Below are 17,989 nucleotides of genomic sequence, written 5' to 3' on the forward strand. Positions count from 1 at the left end.
TTTCCAGTTGAGAAGTTTGAAAAAAAAAAACATGGGCGCAAACGTATCTTGGCCTAGCTGTTGTTAGCATTACTAGTCCATAAAAAATGCTCTGTCAATCAATCAATCTTTATTTATATAGCCCACAGTTCAAAACATAGTTTGTCTATATTAAGCAATCAAAGAATACTATGTGTACAACTTATTGTAAGAGAAATGGAGGCTTCCAAAGAGTAAAATGAAAAGTAAACCTTTAATCCAATAGTCGGCAGTAAGAAGGCCAATGAACCCAATGAAACTACATCACATTTTAGACTAGAATTAACACAACATGTCATCACCTCCACATATTAAACATATAGAATGTGTATTCCTTATATTTTTGAGGTATTCATTTATGTTTTATCTGTCCCACTAATACAGCAGCATCTTAGTGATTGTCTCTACATTCAACCAATGAGCTCCTTTAGCTGTAAAGCCCATTCCCACAGTGACCTCCACCTTCTAACAGCTTTCGTCCTCTCATTACTCTCTTCACGCCCCTTCTCCCTCCATCCTCTCAAACCACCACACTCCCTTCCTATTCCCTCGCTTTCTCTTTCTCCACATACTTCCTTCATTCATTGAAATGCAGGCATGAGGAAGGTGGAGGAAGGATACCTCCTGTGCGTGTTTGTCTTGGCGCTCAGTCTTTTCAGTAGCTCTCGGCCCTCTGCCCTGTCCTGACGTTCTCTAAAACACACTGATCATGGTTTCCCAACAAGATGAAGTCACCAGTGTCAGTGTGTCGCTGTGTCCATGGATTGAAAGTTTGAAGTTCACATGCATTTTTCCTTTTAATGTGTGTAGAATGGCATCAAAATGGCAAACTCCAGCTGTATTCATCTTTAATTAAAAAAACTGACTACATATACAGTCAAATGACTGATTAAGCTCATGAATGTGTCTCCACAGATGCCACAAGTTCTGGACAGCAGGTCTCAGGGGATTGACCTGCACTTTTGGGCTGGAGTTCTTAAGGCAGCGTCAGAGAAGGTCCAGCTCGTAAGTTCTCCAGAGTACATTAGACCTACTCCTTCCTCTGCTCCTGCTCCTGTGTTCTATCTCAGGCCTGAGGGATCAGAGAGGCTTCTGTATTTTTAGTCTTTCAGGAAACTCATGTCTTCTTCTGCTGCCGCTCCCTGTTTGACAACGTACATGTGACATCACTGCAAGCTCGCTCATGTGATACTGTGTGTGTGTATGACACTGTGTGTGTGTAAGATACTTTGTGTGTGTAAGACATTGTGTGCATGTGCATTCTTATATTCATAATCTAATAGTTGGGTCTACATGCAGTACATTATAATAATAATAATAATAATAATACCTTTATTTGTATAGCACCTTTAAAAACATAAAAATACATACACACATATAAACGTATCTGTACACATAATCTTTAATTAAAATGCATTTTAAACGGATTAATGGTGCCTACAAAGAAAGAGGAATGAGATAAAAGGATTAAAAGAGATGAAAAGATAAAAATACATACACGTTAGAATAGAATATCTATAGAGACAGAATTAAATAAACCTGACGAGCATAATAAAGTAGCATAGAGTAGCAATATATAGATAATATATATCATTCAGTTTTTAACGATTTTAATATATGTAAAATTGTTAAAACTGTAATAATTTTTGTTTGTAGACAAAACAAGACATTTGAGAACATCATTGTTTCACTGACCATCATTTTTATTCTGACATTGTGTTGACCAAACAGCTCAAAACTAAATTGTCATTATCGTTAATTTTAAAACTAGAAAATAAATAATTGGTATCAGCATTAGCTGCAGGTCTAGAATAAACATCCTCCCACTGAATACTTGTTTAGAACAGGTTTGAATAGAATGTAAATAATCTCTCCCCAAGGTCGGAACAATCATTGTCAGACACATACAGTATGTACATTCACCAAAAGCAGATCAAGTGACTGGGACTGTGTTGTGTGTTTGGTCACGTTCACTCCATGTCCTGTAGGAGAGTTAGTTATCCCATCATCACCTCAGCTGTGGCTGAGAGAGAGAGAGAGAGAGAGAGAGACAGAGAGAGAGACATTCCTGTGAGCTGACACATCCTGTAGGTGGGAACTTGGCGTCACCGTGGTGACAGAAAGGCGAGCCAAATGCTCTCATTACCCACCTCGGCTTCCTTTCAGTTTGGTGACTGTGTGTAATAATAAATAAGAAAAGGGTGTGTGCGTGTGTGTCTGAGGACAAGACTGGTCATGTGCAAGAATGTGTGTGTACACACATGTTCACACCGACACACTCGTAAGTTGAACGTGAATCACTGGCAGTGAGTTATTTCACGGAATCACTGAATTGTATTTCTACGTCACTACAGTCCAGTTTCCCGGGAAGCGGCACCATTATGATCATTGATCTTCTCAAATCAGAAATGTACAAAGTGATCTCGGTCCTTCTGAGAAGAGCTCTCTTCACGAAACCATCTCATTTATACAACGGTCTCCTCCACAGGGAGGAAGTGATGCATGCTTGGATGGAGCTATATTTGTCCCATCAATCGGAGGATATTTAGTCGGTCCTTGGACTCTCCTCGTCATTTGAGGAGAGGCTGTGCTTATCTTTTCTACTATTGTTTTGTGGCAGTAGTTTACACTCTGGAATGTGCACGATGTGAATGAACATGAAGAGCATACATACATATTTCTACCTCTTACCAATTACCAGAGAAAAAGGTCAAATTGCACAAAGATAATTATTTATGGTCTGTATTTACGTATATGGGGCTTTTCTCGTCTTGATGAACACTCAAATCTGCTTTATACTACAGTGTTTGCCGTTCACCCATTCACAGCCATTCATTCACACGCTCACATTGACACGCTGCTGGAACAGCTGCTTAAGAGCCGGGAATCAATCTTCAAATTGAACGACGGCTCGCTCGACCACTGATGTTAACGTTTACTCGCGCTGACGGAGGCTGAATAGATTTAGATCGAAGAAGAGTGAAGACGGTAACTAATCGAGACATTCATCGACAGATTAATGGAGTATGAAAATATTGGTTGCAGCCCTATGTCAGCGGGTAACAATCTTGGTTTTAAAACTTCTATCTCTAACCTCCCTGACCATTTGACTAAGAATCCAGCAGCCACTGTAGAATAACTCTACAGTCTCGGCTCATATGGACCATGGACAGATATATAGATCATATATTTATTCATCCTTCTCTCCGTCTCGTGCAGCTGATGGAGCGGCAGAGCTCTCAGGAGCTCCTGCAGGCACTTTCCTCTCTGTTTCAAGCCGGAGGTCCTTCCTCCTTCACCCAGCTGATGTCCAGCGTGTCCAGCCTCTTCTGTGGATACCCAGAGGGAGGCGGGTCCAGGGTTCTGTCCTTCAATTGGTACGAGGACAACAACTACAAGGTGTTTCTGGGCGTCAACGGGACCAAGAGCCGCAGCTATGTCTACGACGAGTCTGCGAGTAAGTAGTATTTTTATGTTTACTAATCTCTATACACATATTATTGTCATTTTAGGACACTTGATTGTGTATTATATGTGTATTACTATACAATAGCCATTTGTTATATGCTGTTACAGTTTTGGCATAATAATTATATAAAAAAATACAACCTCATACAAAAATAAATAAATAAATACAATTATAAAGCACTTCATTCTGGTCTTAAATGTATTGATGAAGACCAGTTTGTTCTAGTTTGAGTATATTCTAGAGATGATATCATAAACATCAGCCATAATCTGAAAAATAGAGGACACAGGACAGAAATGCATTCATTAAGAGACCGACAAAGAATATATTTAAAAAACATTTACCATGTAATCATAGTATTATTATATTATAAATGAAACTGCACACTTAAGTTGCTTAGATTCCATATATAAATATATATATATGTATATATATATACATATATATATATTTGGTCTGGTTATAAAGGATAAGAAAGCATGCAAAGTGTATTATGTATGTAGATCATATATGTAAAACTGAAATTACACCTGAAAACAGGTTTTTCACATAATACATTACAGGCCAATGTGCTGATACATTACTGTATTAATCATCTTCTGCTTCTTGATTTAGATCATCTGAATGTCAATTAAACTACAATGAATACGATTTGTATTATCAAATGAATTCCATATATGATAATGCTTTTTAATTTTGTTTTCTTGTCTCTCTCTTTTGCAATTCTTTCCTCCATAGCCCCATTTTGTAACTCCCTCATGGAAACCCTGGAGTCCAACCCCATCACTAAAATTGTATGGAATTCAGTCAAGCCCCTGCTGATGGGAAAGATCCTGTACACGCCAGACTCCCCCGCCGTCCACAAGATATTAAAAAGCGTAAGCGGGACCACCTCTAACCCGACCCTTCACCTCTCTCTCTCCAGCTCTCTCTATTTCCATTTCTCTCTGCACCCTCAGAATGTGTTTATATGCGTCCACCCTTCTTAGGAATGAGCTGACTGCAGAAGCAAAGGAGGGTGGAGGGGAAAGGATGGGAGGAGGGGGGGGGGTGATCTACTTCATGACTGCATGAGGGAATAGAATAGAGGAGTGGAGAATGAATCAATGATGTACTGTAGGACAGAGGGAACGGTGGTGAACAGAAACTCAGGATTCTTTGCATTCTGTCACATTCTGACATCTCATTTGTGTGTGTGTGTGTGGGTGTGTGTGTGGGTGTGTGTGTGTGTCCGTGTGTCCGTCCAGGCCAACACGACCTTTGAGCAGCTCGAGCGGCTCCAGAACATGGCCAAGGCCTGGGAGGAGGTGGGACCTCAGCTCTGGGCTTTCTTCCACGACAGCGTCCAGATGAATATGATCAGGGTATGAGGCACATCCAAACACAGAATCTGCCCATATATAAGGTCATAAAGAGTGTGACATCGAAAGCAGAAGAAGAAGAAGAAGAAGAAGTTCTATCACTTTCACAAAGGAAACGGCCAGCGTCAATGTTTGAAAGAGCGGTGGAACCCAGATTTGGATCGGAGGAGTTCTTTTCTTTGAGCTAACCAAACAGATTTGCTTAAATGAATCAGCTTTTCACCACTGCTTCCCAAACATTCTATATTGGAAGCCTCTTCTTAAAGAAGGCAAACTATCACATTCATTCATAATGTAGTGACTAATTTACAGTCTTATCTATAAAACCGGTAAATTGAATCCAAAAAAATATGGGTCCCGGGCCAGAAATGCTTGTGTAACCCACAATAAACATCCCATGGTTTATAGCTGTCTGGCCTGAAACTTGACTGTTTCTTCTTTCCAAAGTGACTCTTATAATGTCAGACAGATGTACAAATACTCTCTCAGAACCAAACAGCTGACAATATTGAGCTGATAAAAACGAGCGCTAATGAAAACGCTAAACCTTCCCCTTTAGGAGTTGGTAGAGATCAAAACCAGGAGCAAAAAAAAGTCAACATTAGAGTCAGAAACATGACTCTAATGTTTACGTTCATGCTGTTACAACAGCTTTTTACAGTGTTTATACTGTATATATGGTTAATTTGTCTCAATCTACTCAAATGTTGTTCTATTGTTGTGTGATATCTTCAATATAAAGATAATAAAGCTATTACTGCTACAATAATTCTAAAACCTGTGCCTGTATTACTGCAGGACACCCTGAGGAACCCAACAGTGATGCACTTCATGGACAACAGTCTGAGCGACACTGATTTCACCACCAAGCACATCCTTAACTTCCTGTACAATGGTCCAGAGGACGAGCAGGAGAGGGGAAGGCCCACATTTGACTGGAGGAACATTTTTAACATCACTGACCAAATCATACGGATGTTCAACCACTATGGAGAGGTAAGAAACCTGTCTCCATCTCTGTGTTTTACTTTGTGCTTTAATCTCTGCTTTAAATGGGATGTGTTATTGTGACATTCACATCATCAGGAGCATCGGTCTTTCAGGTCTGCCCCCAGTAGATTAGTGATGGGCCCCTTTGAAACATATCAGGCCACTTAGCACGGCTATAGAGCTCCTCTCCCGTCCAGGAGGCTGAAAGATGCTGAGAACAAGCCTCCTGTCAACCCCCTCCTTCATCTCCTTTGTGGAGCCAGTGATGAAGTAGAGTGTAAGGTGGAAATGAGTCAACCCCCTCATGAGTGCAATGCTGTCTTAAGTGTATGGCCCCTCACTCTGCATCTTTCATGGCTTCCCCTCTCTGCTCTCTCATCTGAGAGAGGGGGGTCTGTGGAATTGGTTTTGGAGAGGGTCCTTTGTTACCAAATGCACAGCAACCCACAGTCAAACCCAGGCAAGTCAGTCAATTAGCTAAAGCCAGAGCTCTTGGCATAGGCCAAAATCAGTCACACAGGGCGCCATCTACTGGAGGGGCCTTGAATGACCACAAATGTGTCCGTATATTAAGATGACTTTATTGTCAAATGCCCTTTTATGCTTTGTAACGCTTGATAAGGAATACGCTTTAATATATGCATTGCAAAAGGAATTTAAACATTATATTTATTTTATTTGAGATCATTCTTAATTTGCACATTCTCATATTCTCCTCTTTTTAATGTATATTTTCTGGACGTTGTGTTTTATTTTATTTTACAGTGTCTGTTTGTATCCTGATTGGCACTGATAGATAGATAGATAGATAGATAGATAGATAGATAGATAGATAGATAGATAGATAGATAGATAGATAGATAGATAGATAGATAGATAGATAGATAGATAGATAGATAGATAGATAGATAGATACTTTATTCATCTCACAGAGAAATTCACAATGTCTTCTTGATGTCTTCTTGGTGTTTTCAAGTGTCTAATTATGAATCATTACAGGAATCATTATGAGTGAGAGGCATTAAAACAGACTATTAAGAGCCAGGTTATAATTTACGTTAGCAACGTAACCCCGCCTCCACCTCTCTGAATTCATGCACACTCTCGCTGCAGGGACAAATCCTGTCAGGGATAACTACCGGCATAACATTTGCAATGCCAGGCTTTGGAGAATATCTTTGTAACTCATTCCCAACCTAAAATAAAACTCAATCACGCTTTCTCTGTCTATACTGAAGCTCCAGCTCTCTTCACTCAGTTTACTTGTTTAGCTCTCAATGGGAATGTTGTGTAGAATGTTGTGGGAACTAATTAGTATTTCACATGCAAGTGTTACCTATGTTTACCTATCTTCTCAGAATTGCTTTTGAACGCTAAACTGCTTGTGTGACTGCAGTGCATCAGTCTGGATAAGTTTGTGGCGTACACAGACGAGTCCCAGATGACCCACCAGGCCTTGCACCTGCTGGAGGAAAACAAGTTTTGGGCTGGTGTTGTTTTCATGGACATGTATCCATGGACCACAAGTGTCCCGCCACACGTCAGGTACAAGATCCGCATGGACATCGACGCAGTGGAGCGCACCAACAAGATTAAAGACAGGTCAGTAGGAGCTGCATCTATAGGTGTCTGCCAGCCTTTATTTGAGCATTTTTACGAATAATTCATCTTTGAGACGGAGCATTTTTGATATTTGTTGTATTAATTCATTGTCATACGGATCTACTCAGACGGTCTTTAGTTGCAGCTGATTTTTGAACACTTATATTCACAGTCTCAAATGCCTTTTTGTGGTGTTTTCAATGAATTGTGTACAATGAAAGGCTACTGTGTGGACACTCTAAATTGACTGGAGGTGTGAATGAGGGTGTGAATAATGATGGTCATGTGATGTAGCCCACCTTTCACCCTATGTCTTCTGCGATTGGCTCTCGCCTCCCCTGCAACTTTCCTTTGAAGGATAAAGTGCATAATAAATCAATCAGTCATTCATGAGTATAATGTAATGACTATTACAAAGAAAATAGGGAAGATTTGCACAGGAACTTTCCAGGATATATCCAGTATTTTCCTTTATTTAACCAGGTAAAAAAAAACCTCATTGAGATGTAAAACCTCTTTTCCAAGAGTAACCTGTGCAAAAGTCTTTGCTATAATACAGTAGAATTATTTCTCCATCACTTTTTTAAAACATGTACGTAGTTAAATAACACATTTGTCAGCTTCCACAGGTTAAAATGTCAAGTGTTTGGTGTGACCTTTATTTAACGATAGCTCTGTTAAACCTGGAGAGGAACCATAATTATCAAAAAACAAATAAATATCACATTAAACAAGTATCAATATCAATACCTGCCCTTTAATCCTCGCCTAGCTGTATTTCCTGTATATTTATAAAGCACTTTAAAAACAACAGCTAAAACAAAGTGCTGTACATCAGAGATAAATAAATCAAACATACAAATGTGTGACCTAATAGACGTAAGAACAAACAATAAAACAAATACTGTAGAAAATGTAAAAACAAAACAAATAAACAGGTCATACAATACAACTATAAAAAAAGATAAAAACCAACGTCTCACACTGGGTCGAAAGCCAAAGAGTAAAAATTGGTTTTAAGATGCGTTTTAAAAGTGGACAGTGAAACGTCAGTTAAAAGACGTTTTGAACAAGCTGGAGACGTGAGAGGGTTTTAAACCCAGACTGAAACACCTTCAAGATCATTCTCATCTAAAAAATAGTTTAAGCTGACCATAAACAATTTTCTCCCACTCATTTCCAGACAGTATATTAACAGTCTTCAGGGTGAACACACACTTTTAACTGTTCATAGTACACCAGACCCAGTGGGACTCCAGCCTCTACACAATTGAATAATCAGATTGTACGAGGGCTTTGCCTCAGACTTATCCGCTTAACTGAAAGCTGTGTGTGTGTGTGTGTGTGTGTGTGGGGGGGTGTGTGTGTGTGTGTGGCTTCAGGATGTTGTGTATTATTACAGTGTTTTGACCTGACTCATGAAAAATGCCGGGAATTGCTGGAAGTTCTGATCATGACAATAAAACTCATTTTGACACGTGTCATGGGGGTGTCCTCTCTCAGGTACTGGGACCCCGGCCCCAGAGCTGACCCCATGGAGGACCAGAGGTACCTCTGGGGGGGCTTTGCCTACCTCCAGGACATGATCGAACACGGCATCATCAAGATTCACACAGGCAGGGACTGGCCACTTGGGGTCTATGTCCAGCAGATGCCTTATCCATGTTACGTGGATGACCTGTGAGTGTGTGCAGCACTTTACATTTGACTTTACAGAATAAAGGGCTCCATCTTAGCCACATCCACGCCCAGAGCCAGACAATAATAAAATGAGGATATGAGGAAATCTCAAAAAACGGCAGGTAAACAAATAAAAAGATAAAATGCTGATACAATCCTAAAATAATAAAACCAGGGGTCTCAAACTGAAATGACCTGGGGGCCAATGAGTATATAGTCTTGGCAAGAGGGGGCCGGACTCGAGAAAAAAATAAAAAGTAATTTATTTTAATAAAAAAAGTAAGTAAATCATAACTATAATTAAAGCGTCTAACCCACAACCAGGCCAGGTAAGCCACCAGCATGCCGGGTCACTTGTCTCATGTCAAGTTTGGAGCCAATCGAGTCAATATACAGCCGAGTTACGGGGCACTTCCTGTTTAGCGGCGAAACGGCGTAATCAAAATGGCCGACATGGCGTTCGGGTCAAATTTGCGTAGATATGAGCCATTTTGCATTGGTTTATTGAAATTTACGCCAGTTCTGGTTTGTGTGGAAATTTTTGTCCGTTTTTGCGCACCTTTAGGGGTCAAATTCCAGATTCACCGCAGCGAGAAATAAGAATAAGAATTTGCACAATAACAATAGGGTCCTACTGTGTGCTCGGTCCCTAATTAAAACACAAGCATATACATACAAATGTATGTCGAATGCAATTCATTTTAATGCACCTCAGCCACACCCGTGATTTATTATCAGAATGACATGATATGAAGTGGCGAGCTGCTCGGGGCCGCGGGTTTGAGGCCTCTGTATGAAAAGGTGAAGGAGAGGAAATGTTTCAAAAGAAGTAGAAATAGAAAGTATATGATTATAAACATGTCTCAGTCATTGAAAAACATCAAATATTTATTTAAATAATGAGATAAATAATATTCAAGCTAGTTATTAGCTCTCCTTTTTAAAATATAAGCACCGTCTGCTGCCCTTGTGTCCTCAAGGAGACACAGACACAACGGTAATAAAGCAACGGTATCTGTTCTGACTCAAATGTGGCCTCTAGAAGACCTGCAAGTGTTTAGAGGGTTCACAGGATGATGTCTGATGTCAGACAAAGATCTTTGAAAGCTTTATGAACCAATAAAAAGGATCATATGAGGAGATGCAGCTAGTGAAGGCCCTTCTATATATACATATACATATGTTTCTCATATTTATCGGCAGAGAGCAGAGAGCAAAGCAGCTATTCAAAGTATAAGATGTGCAATTATCATTCTTCAACTGTTAATTCATGTTTTAACTAAACATTAACTGATGCTATTCAGGTTAATTATGAAGGTATTCATTTGTTATAAAGGGGTTATAAAGATACGGGTCGTGTCAGTTAACACAGTAAACGACGTCACTGAATACACGTTACTTAACTATAATTAAGCATTTATTAACCTTCGTTAACGTTTATTAAAACTCCTCGTGACTGTTATTGTAAAGTGGGTCATGTATCATTTATCAAAGATTCACAAATATATAAACATGTTAAATAAGCCTTACATGAGCATGATTGACATAATCATTGTTAATCTTTATTCATGCTCTAACTAAACATTTGTGGAACATTTTCCCACTTTACAATAAGGATCACAATGAATAACGGTTAATAAACGCTTAACTACAGTGAACAACATTAATAAATGGTGCGTTAAAATGTTAATTAACTGTAAGTAAATGCTTATAATAACAGCATTAGCTGGTGTTAATTCATGTGCCCTGGTTGTAAAGTGTTACCAACACTGGACAAGTTAGTTAGTTTTTAAACACCGTGGGCATAACTTGAAAATAAGTTTCCTCCTCCAGGTTCATGATCACACTGAACCGCTGCTTCCCGATGTTCATGGTCTTGGCCTGGATCTACTCCGTGTCCATGACGGTGAAGAGCATCGTGCTGGAGAAGGAGCTGCGCCTCAGGGAGACCCTGAAGGCCATGGGGGTGGGCGGCAGTGCCATTTGGGCCACGTGGTTCATCGACAGCTTCATCATGATGACGGCGAGCACGGCACTGCTCACCTCCATCATCATGGTGAGCATGGAAATATAGAGAAGGAGAGAGATGGTGCCCTCTTGTGGGGTTTATATATATATATATATATATGCTTTCTTGTTTTCTTACTTTGAAACGTTCAGACACACACTGACTGTCTCTTTTCCTGTCAGGGTGGGAAGGTGCTGAATTACAGTGACCCCGTCCTCGTTTTCCTCTTCCTGCTGACTTTCACCGTCACCACCATCATGCAGTGTTTCCTGATGAGCGTCTTCTTCAACAAGGCCAACCTGGCGGCCGCGTGCAGCGGCATCATCTACTTCGCCCTCTACCTGCCTCACGTCCTCTGCTTCGCCTGGCAGGACCGCATCACCACAAACATGAAGTTGGCTGCTGTAAGTCTACAGCTCATAGAAATATACAGACGCTGCTTCAATTGTTGAAAAACACATCAGTGTCACGTTATAATGTGATGGTTCATTGTTCTTACAATAAACAGAAAAACAGTTTATTTTTCGCATAATATGCAAATATATCTATATTGTTTTTACTATAATAGAAGTATACTGGTCTTACAATATATATATATATATAGGTATATTGTTAGTACAATATACACAGATTGCTTTAACACATCGACATATATTGTCCTGAAAATGTATATCGTTCTTATGAGATTCATTGTTGTACCAGTAATCTATCACTTTATAACATTAGATACTGATCTGTTTGTATATTGCTATATATATATAGTTTTATACTTAATACAGTACATACTGCTGCATTTAACACCCTGTCTGCACTGTCCCATTCCTTCAGAGCTTGTTGTCTCCAGTGGCCTTTGGCTTTGGGACAGAATACCTGTCACGCTACGAGGAGCAGGGTTTGGGTCTGCAGTGGGACAACATTCAGACCAGCCCATTAGAGAAAGACACTTACTCCTTCCTCACCTCCATCCTCATGATGATGTTTGACGCTGCTCTCTATGCTGTGCTGGCCTGGTATCTGGACAACGTCTTTCCAGGTTGGCCTGCTGATATATCAATTCAATTCAATTAAGTTCAGTCCTGTTCAATTATGTTCAATTCAATTTTATTGGCATACTGTAGCGGCAAATCACAACATATGTCTGAAGACACTGTATACATATGCAGTCTTTCACTGGTCCAACTATCATTTTGTCACAGGACAGTACGGCATCGGTCAGAAATTCTACTTCCCCTTTCAGCCCTCATACTGGCAAAGATCTGCTCCATCTCACACCAACATGGCTGAACCAGGTTAGTGTCACTGCCTCTGCTGAGATTTGAGACAACACATGTAAAGGTTGTCACTCCTCCTGAAGTGGCAGATAAAAGATTTTGGAGCCAGTTTTAGAGAAAAGATTATTATTATTATTATTATTATTATTATTATTATTAATAATCTTTTCTCTAAAACTGGCTCCAAAATATATATGTGTATATGCTTTAAAGCATATAAACTGTTCTATAAAGATGTTCTTTCCCAGAGTAGCAACAAAATTGGTGTCTTTGTAAGGGAAGTTTAGGAGGACCTAAAACCAACTCCTTTCTCTGAAGAATGGTCCTTCTCACCATAATGTTGGAAAATTAAGATACAAAGCAATTCATATCAACAATAAACATAAACTATATGCAGTAAACATATGCAGTACAATTACTACAGAATGTACTTCTGCATTGCCCCTAAGATCCTGATTTAAACACTTGTCCATATTTGTCCATATTTACATATTCAAACAAGACAGTGAAGTTCAAAAATTGAGACATATTTTCCAGATGATCATATGTCATATCAGACTGGAGTCAAATGAAAGCCAATGAAACATATGATCCTCACACACATATGTCCACCTAATCCATTTATAAGCTAAGCATTTTTTCAAACCCACGAAGTAAGTGTCGGGTCAAAGGTCACATATATAAATAACCTTTTAGTTGGGCCGTCTTTAGATGTTAGCGGTCAGATCACAGTTCGGAGATGATACATGTTGTTAGTGATTGTCAGTGACAGTGATGTCTCCTCCAGATCCTGAGAAACTAGGGCCACAGAACACGGAGAAGGAAGCTGAGAGCATGGCCACACCAGACACTTATGCCTGCAACGGCTCAGGCAGCAGGAAAATCTGCAAACACCAGGAGAGGAGGGAGCGACTGGAGAGAGAGAAGGAGCTGCAGAGAAAACAACAACAACAACAACAACAACAACAGGATGAGGAGGAGTGTCAGGACTCTGGGAAGGAAGGTGAATAATACACAACTGAAGCCTGAAATGAAGTGATGATGGACTGAGGTTGACATGAGGCCTCTGAGGACATCTGGTGGACAGGGAGGGTAACACACCACAACTGAAAATAATGCCGTTTTATTTACAGTTAAAATGTGACATGGGCCCACGGTTGGCGTAGTGCAGGGGTGTCCAAACTTGTTCTAACGAGGGCCAAATTTGATAATGTAAAGATTTCTGGAGGCCAATAGTAGTCTTTTTAACAGCCAAATTTACACAAAAAGGCCATGTTTTATAATCATTTTATTGTCCTTGAGTGAACAAATGAAACAATTCTGCATTTCTTTCACATCTGGAGTCAGATATCATAATAACATAATAAGGTAACAGGAAATGACATGCGATTGAAAATGATTTTAGCCTGTATAGAGGTTAAAAGCTGCCTCCCTTGTTTGGGAAGAGGAGAACAAATAATAAGTGTGAACTTATTCAATCCCTCTTTTTCTCTGTGTATTCTAATGCAGGTCAGTCGTTCTATGAGCCCGAGCCTGTGGGTCTGACGATGGGAGTTCAGATCCAGGACCTGGTCAAAATGTACGAGGGAAGCTCTCGTCCGGCCGTGAACTGCCTCAACCTGAGTTTCTATGAAGGTCAGATCACCTCCTTCCTCGGTCACAACGGCGCCGGAAAAACCACAACCATGTAAGAACTGTTAGAACGCAAGAGCGTTCCTATGTTTTAACATAGAGTTTATATACAGAGGCTATACGAATGTGCAACATACAGTGTCTTAAATCCTTTTTTCGTCACCGTTCAAAGTTCACTTGGCTTGTTTTTATGAAGAAAGATAAAATAATTATTGCTACTTTATATCACCACTAAAAATGTGATGTAAAATGAATTATAACTTAAACACATATACAGCATTTCTAAAGGATCCTCCGGGTTGGACTTAACAAAGCAACATTTTCCATATACAATAGGTTTGCTACTTAAACTGGGTCAAATCAGACTTTCTGTATCATAATACAGGCTTTATCTCAAATGCAGTGTTCTTGCTCTATCCTGTATAACTGCATTTCTTCTGCTTTATTATTGAGCCTTTACCTGTTTAACTGCATGTTTCTTTCTCCAGAATAATGTGGTAGGTTTATGTTTGTACACTATTTCCTGGAAGGTGCTCTCAAAAGAATCACAATTTTCAAACCCCTAGAGCAGGGGTGTCAAAAACAAGGGGCCAGTGAGCATTTAGTCTGGTCAAGAGGGGAAAAAACAACCGTTCAGTATGTGCAACATAAGAACACAATATCACAATTAAGGTATTCATGATGTTTGAATTTCCTGATTTCACAGAATTTCAAAGTAAAATAGTTTGTGTTGATATGGAACAATGTATCCTTAACAATAATAAGATATTTATGATGCAAAATAAATCTAGTCATATCAAACACAGAGAAAGGAATTGTAAAATTAAGAAATATAATAATGTACTGCAATTAAAACACTAAACATCCTTATGAATATGACATTTATTGTTGACTGTAATACATACAGCAGGAGGTGATGGGCAGTGTTTTCCATTTATAGTGTATCTTTAATTTTCTCTATTTACATGTGAACATTGGTAAATAGGAATATAAACTTTGTCACACCAAACATGTGACCACGACCATACTATTTGACTGTACTAAAATAAAATTGGCTGTAGATGGATGACTCGGAGGTTTAGTTAGTTTAGCTCTAGTTTGATCATACCTCTGTATTTGCTTTTATTGCTTAGGTCCATCCTGACTGGACTTTTTCCTCCGACCTCTGGCACAGCCTTCATCTATGGACGAGACATTAGGACAGACATGGACGTGGTGCGTTCCTCTCTGGGCATGTGTCCACAATACAACATACTCTTCAAACAGTGAGTTACACTGAAGATGCTTCGTGTTTACTTTAGCAAGGCGACATAAAAGACAGAAGACTTTCCTGTCGATCACACACTCACACATTGATGGTGCTTTGCTTCTGTTGCAGTCTCACAGTTGAGGAGCACATCCTCTTCTACTCCCTGCTGAAGGGTCGCACCCAGGTGGAGGCAGAGCAGGAGGTGGAGGACATGCTGGTGGACCTGGGGTTGCCTCACAAGAGGGACGATGAGGCTCAGAACCTCTCAGGTGTGTGTGTGTGTGCAAGATAACTCCACACATTGTCTCATTTCACTATTCTCACTTGTTCATTACTTGCACTTGCACAGGAGGAATGCAGAGGAAACTGTCTGTTGCCATGGCGTTTGTCGGAGGGTCAAAGGTCGTCATCCTGGATGAGCCCACCTCAGGAGTAGACCCGTATTCCAGGAGATCTATTTGGGATCTTCTACTGAAGTACAGAAACGGTAACTCAGCAAAGAGTCACATTTTACCCGTTAAAGGTACAGTGTGTCAAACTTTGCGACATTTAGGAGTGAAGTTGTATGTTTCACCTGAATATCCCTCACTTTATCCTCCCAAGTGTGTAGGAAAAACTTAGATTCAAGATTCAATATTCCTTTCATTTGTCATTATCTGTGCACACACGTCTCAACCATAAGTGCAGTGCAGTTCAGTATACGAACAGCGTAATAAAAACTATAGATACATACTTAATACTACTTATTTTAAAAATAAATAAATAAAAATAGAATAAGACTGTGTTATAAAAATGTACAGCTCCCCCTCTTCTTAGATATTTATACATATTTTCTGTATGTCTTTGCGCAAACTAAACTAAATTGTCATTTCACTGCAGCTTTACTTGTGCAGTCTGTACATGTGTCAAAAATATCTAGAATCTCGAATAAAATAAACAGGTAGTGGGACATAATAAAGTCAGAAGAAAAAAAATGGGACAAAGAATCAGTCGGTGTTGAAAATAGCAGAGGAGAAAAAACACAACAAAACAAACGTCAAACACAAGACTGTACCTTCGTACTGTTTTAGTGAAAAACAAAATCATTAGAGTCATTAGAATCTTTTGCAGCGTCCCCGTCTCTCTCTCCTGAGGCATTGAATTAAATAGTGAAATGATCAAACAGAAAAAAATCAGCTACACAGTTACAACAAGTGCAACACTATGTCGTCATAAAATCAATCTCTTTTTTCAAATCTGTTGAGAAAGACTTTTAAAAGCTATGCCTTTTTTTTTCTTTTTCGTGTCAGAGTGAATGGTTGTTTGACTCTATATATGTCTCTGTGATGGACTGGTCATCTGTTCAGGGTGTGACCCCACACCTATCGCCCTATCTCAGCAGGAAGAAGGTCACTGGTTTGAATCCTTGTTCGACTGTATGTACAATTTACATGAACCGTGTTCTGTGACTTCCTCCCACAGTCCAAACTACAGTCTAAATTGACTGTAGGTGTGAATCGAGAGTGAATGGTTTATCGTTTTTTTTGTGTTTGCCCTGTGATGGACTGGTGACCCCCCCCCACCCCCCCATGTGGAGGATAAAGCAGTAGACGATGTGTGATGGAGTGAAACTTGTTGTCATGCTTGTGCAGACCGCACAGTGATTCTGTCCACGCATCACATGGATGAGGCCGACCTGCTGAGCGACCGCATCGCCATCCTCTCCAAAGGACATCTGCACTGCTGTGGCTCCCCCCTCTTCCTCAAAAACTGTTTTGGAGTGGGCTTCTATCTGACTTTGGTGCGACGCATGAAGGACCTGAAGAAGAAGGAGGTGAGGATTCGTTTTTTACTACTTCTGCTTTTCACGGATTCATCTGGATTGTTCATGATGTGCGTTAACCCGAGTATGTTCTCATTCAGTTTTTGGAATCTACCCATGGACGATGTCACAAAAATGATCCTATTTTCAAGAAATCCCGATCTCTTGTACTCATATCTCTGTCGAAACTGATAAGATTTGAATAAAATAATGTTATGGTATTATCACACTGACACAAGGGACAGGACTCGAATGCAGACTCAGACACAGAATCAGTTCAAATGGTTCAGTACCTGGTGATCAGTCCAAACAGACAACGTTAAAAGTCTAAATAACAGAGGCAAAAAGCACGTAATTGAGGCAGTAAAAAAAAGGTTCCCCTGGAATAAGATAAATGTGAGTTTTAGTTTAGTTAGGGAACTTAAAGCGGACCTAGACCGGAAGTTCCAATTAACGCTGTTTTTTAGTGTGTATCTGCGTCATTACCTTGTTTAAGAAGCCCTGAAGGTTCAAAACAAACAGTTCAGCCACTGCTGAGAACGCTGTGTTGTATTGTAATCTCGGGCTCAGCGAGATCTCTGAAAAAACCCGGTCCGGTTACGTAAACACCGGTTCTCCTGAACAGCAGATCGTCCTGCTCCGGGCACTAGTCCGGGCACATGTGGTTGCGTACATTGAACCGCAGAAGAAGAATAACGTCCGTTGTGGAGGTGTTTCACGAGCAACAGTGTCTTCTGACTCTGGGTCTGACTCCGGTTTAAAGTCATAAAAGGGACTGCGGCGGGGAGTCGTGACGAAGCTATTTTTAAACACTGTTAAAACAATCTTTTGATAATGAGTAGCAGTGCATCCACCATTCCAGAGGGGGGAGCTGCGCTTCTGAGAGCGGGTGTGCTGAATATGTCACT

General features: G+C 40.0%; 1 protein-coding gene across 1 annotated transcript in view; it reads left to right on the plus strand.

Annotated features, from left to right (window-relative positions):
- The window catches only part of LOC310942454 (retinal-specific phospholipid-transporting ATPase ABCA4-like), a gene marked incomplete at its 5' end in the record, with an annotated part of 46,943 nt that overhangs the window by 4,702 nt on the left and 24,252 nt on the right, over positions 1-17,989 (plus strand). Inside the window, 17 exons of the mRNA XM_083907841.1 lie at positions 934-1,023; positions 3,238-3,475; positions 4,226-4,365; positions 4,735-4,851; positions 5,647-5,844; positions 7,235-7,440; positions 8,944-9,120; positions 10,954-11,176; positions 11,311-11,532; positions 11,957-12,161; positions 12,325-12,417; positions 13,187-13,402; positions 13,909-14,086; positions 15,165-15,296; positions 15,410-15,549; positions 15,630-15,767; positions 16,912-17,093. Coding sequence (XP_083763967.1) covers positions 934-1,023; positions 3,238-3,475; positions 4,226-4,365; positions 4,735-4,851; positions 5,647-5,844; positions 7,235-7,440; positions 8,944-9,120; positions 10,954-11,176; positions 11,311-11,532; positions 11,957-12,161; positions 12,325-12,417; positions 13,187-13,402; positions 13,909-14,086; positions 15,165-15,296; positions 15,410-15,549; positions 15,630-15,767; positions 16,912-17,093 — 2,895 coding nt within the window. The remainder of the gene's footprint in view (positions 1-933; positions 1,024-3,237; positions 3,476-4,225; positions 4,366-4,734; positions 4,852-5,646; positions 5,845-7,234; positions 7,441-8,943; positions 9,121-10,953; positions 11,177-11,310; positions 11,533-11,956; positions 12,162-12,324; positions 12,418-13,186; positions 13,403-13,908; positions 14,087-15,164; positions 15,297-15,409; positions 15,550-15,629; positions 15,768-16,911; positions 17,094-17,989) is intronic.

This window comes from Microchirus variegatus (genome assembly GCF_963457635.1).
Source record: "Microchirus variegatus genome assembly, chromosome: 21".
NCBI lineage: Eukaryota > Metazoa > Chordata > Actinopteri > Pleuronectiformes > Soleidae > Microchirus > Microchirus variegatus.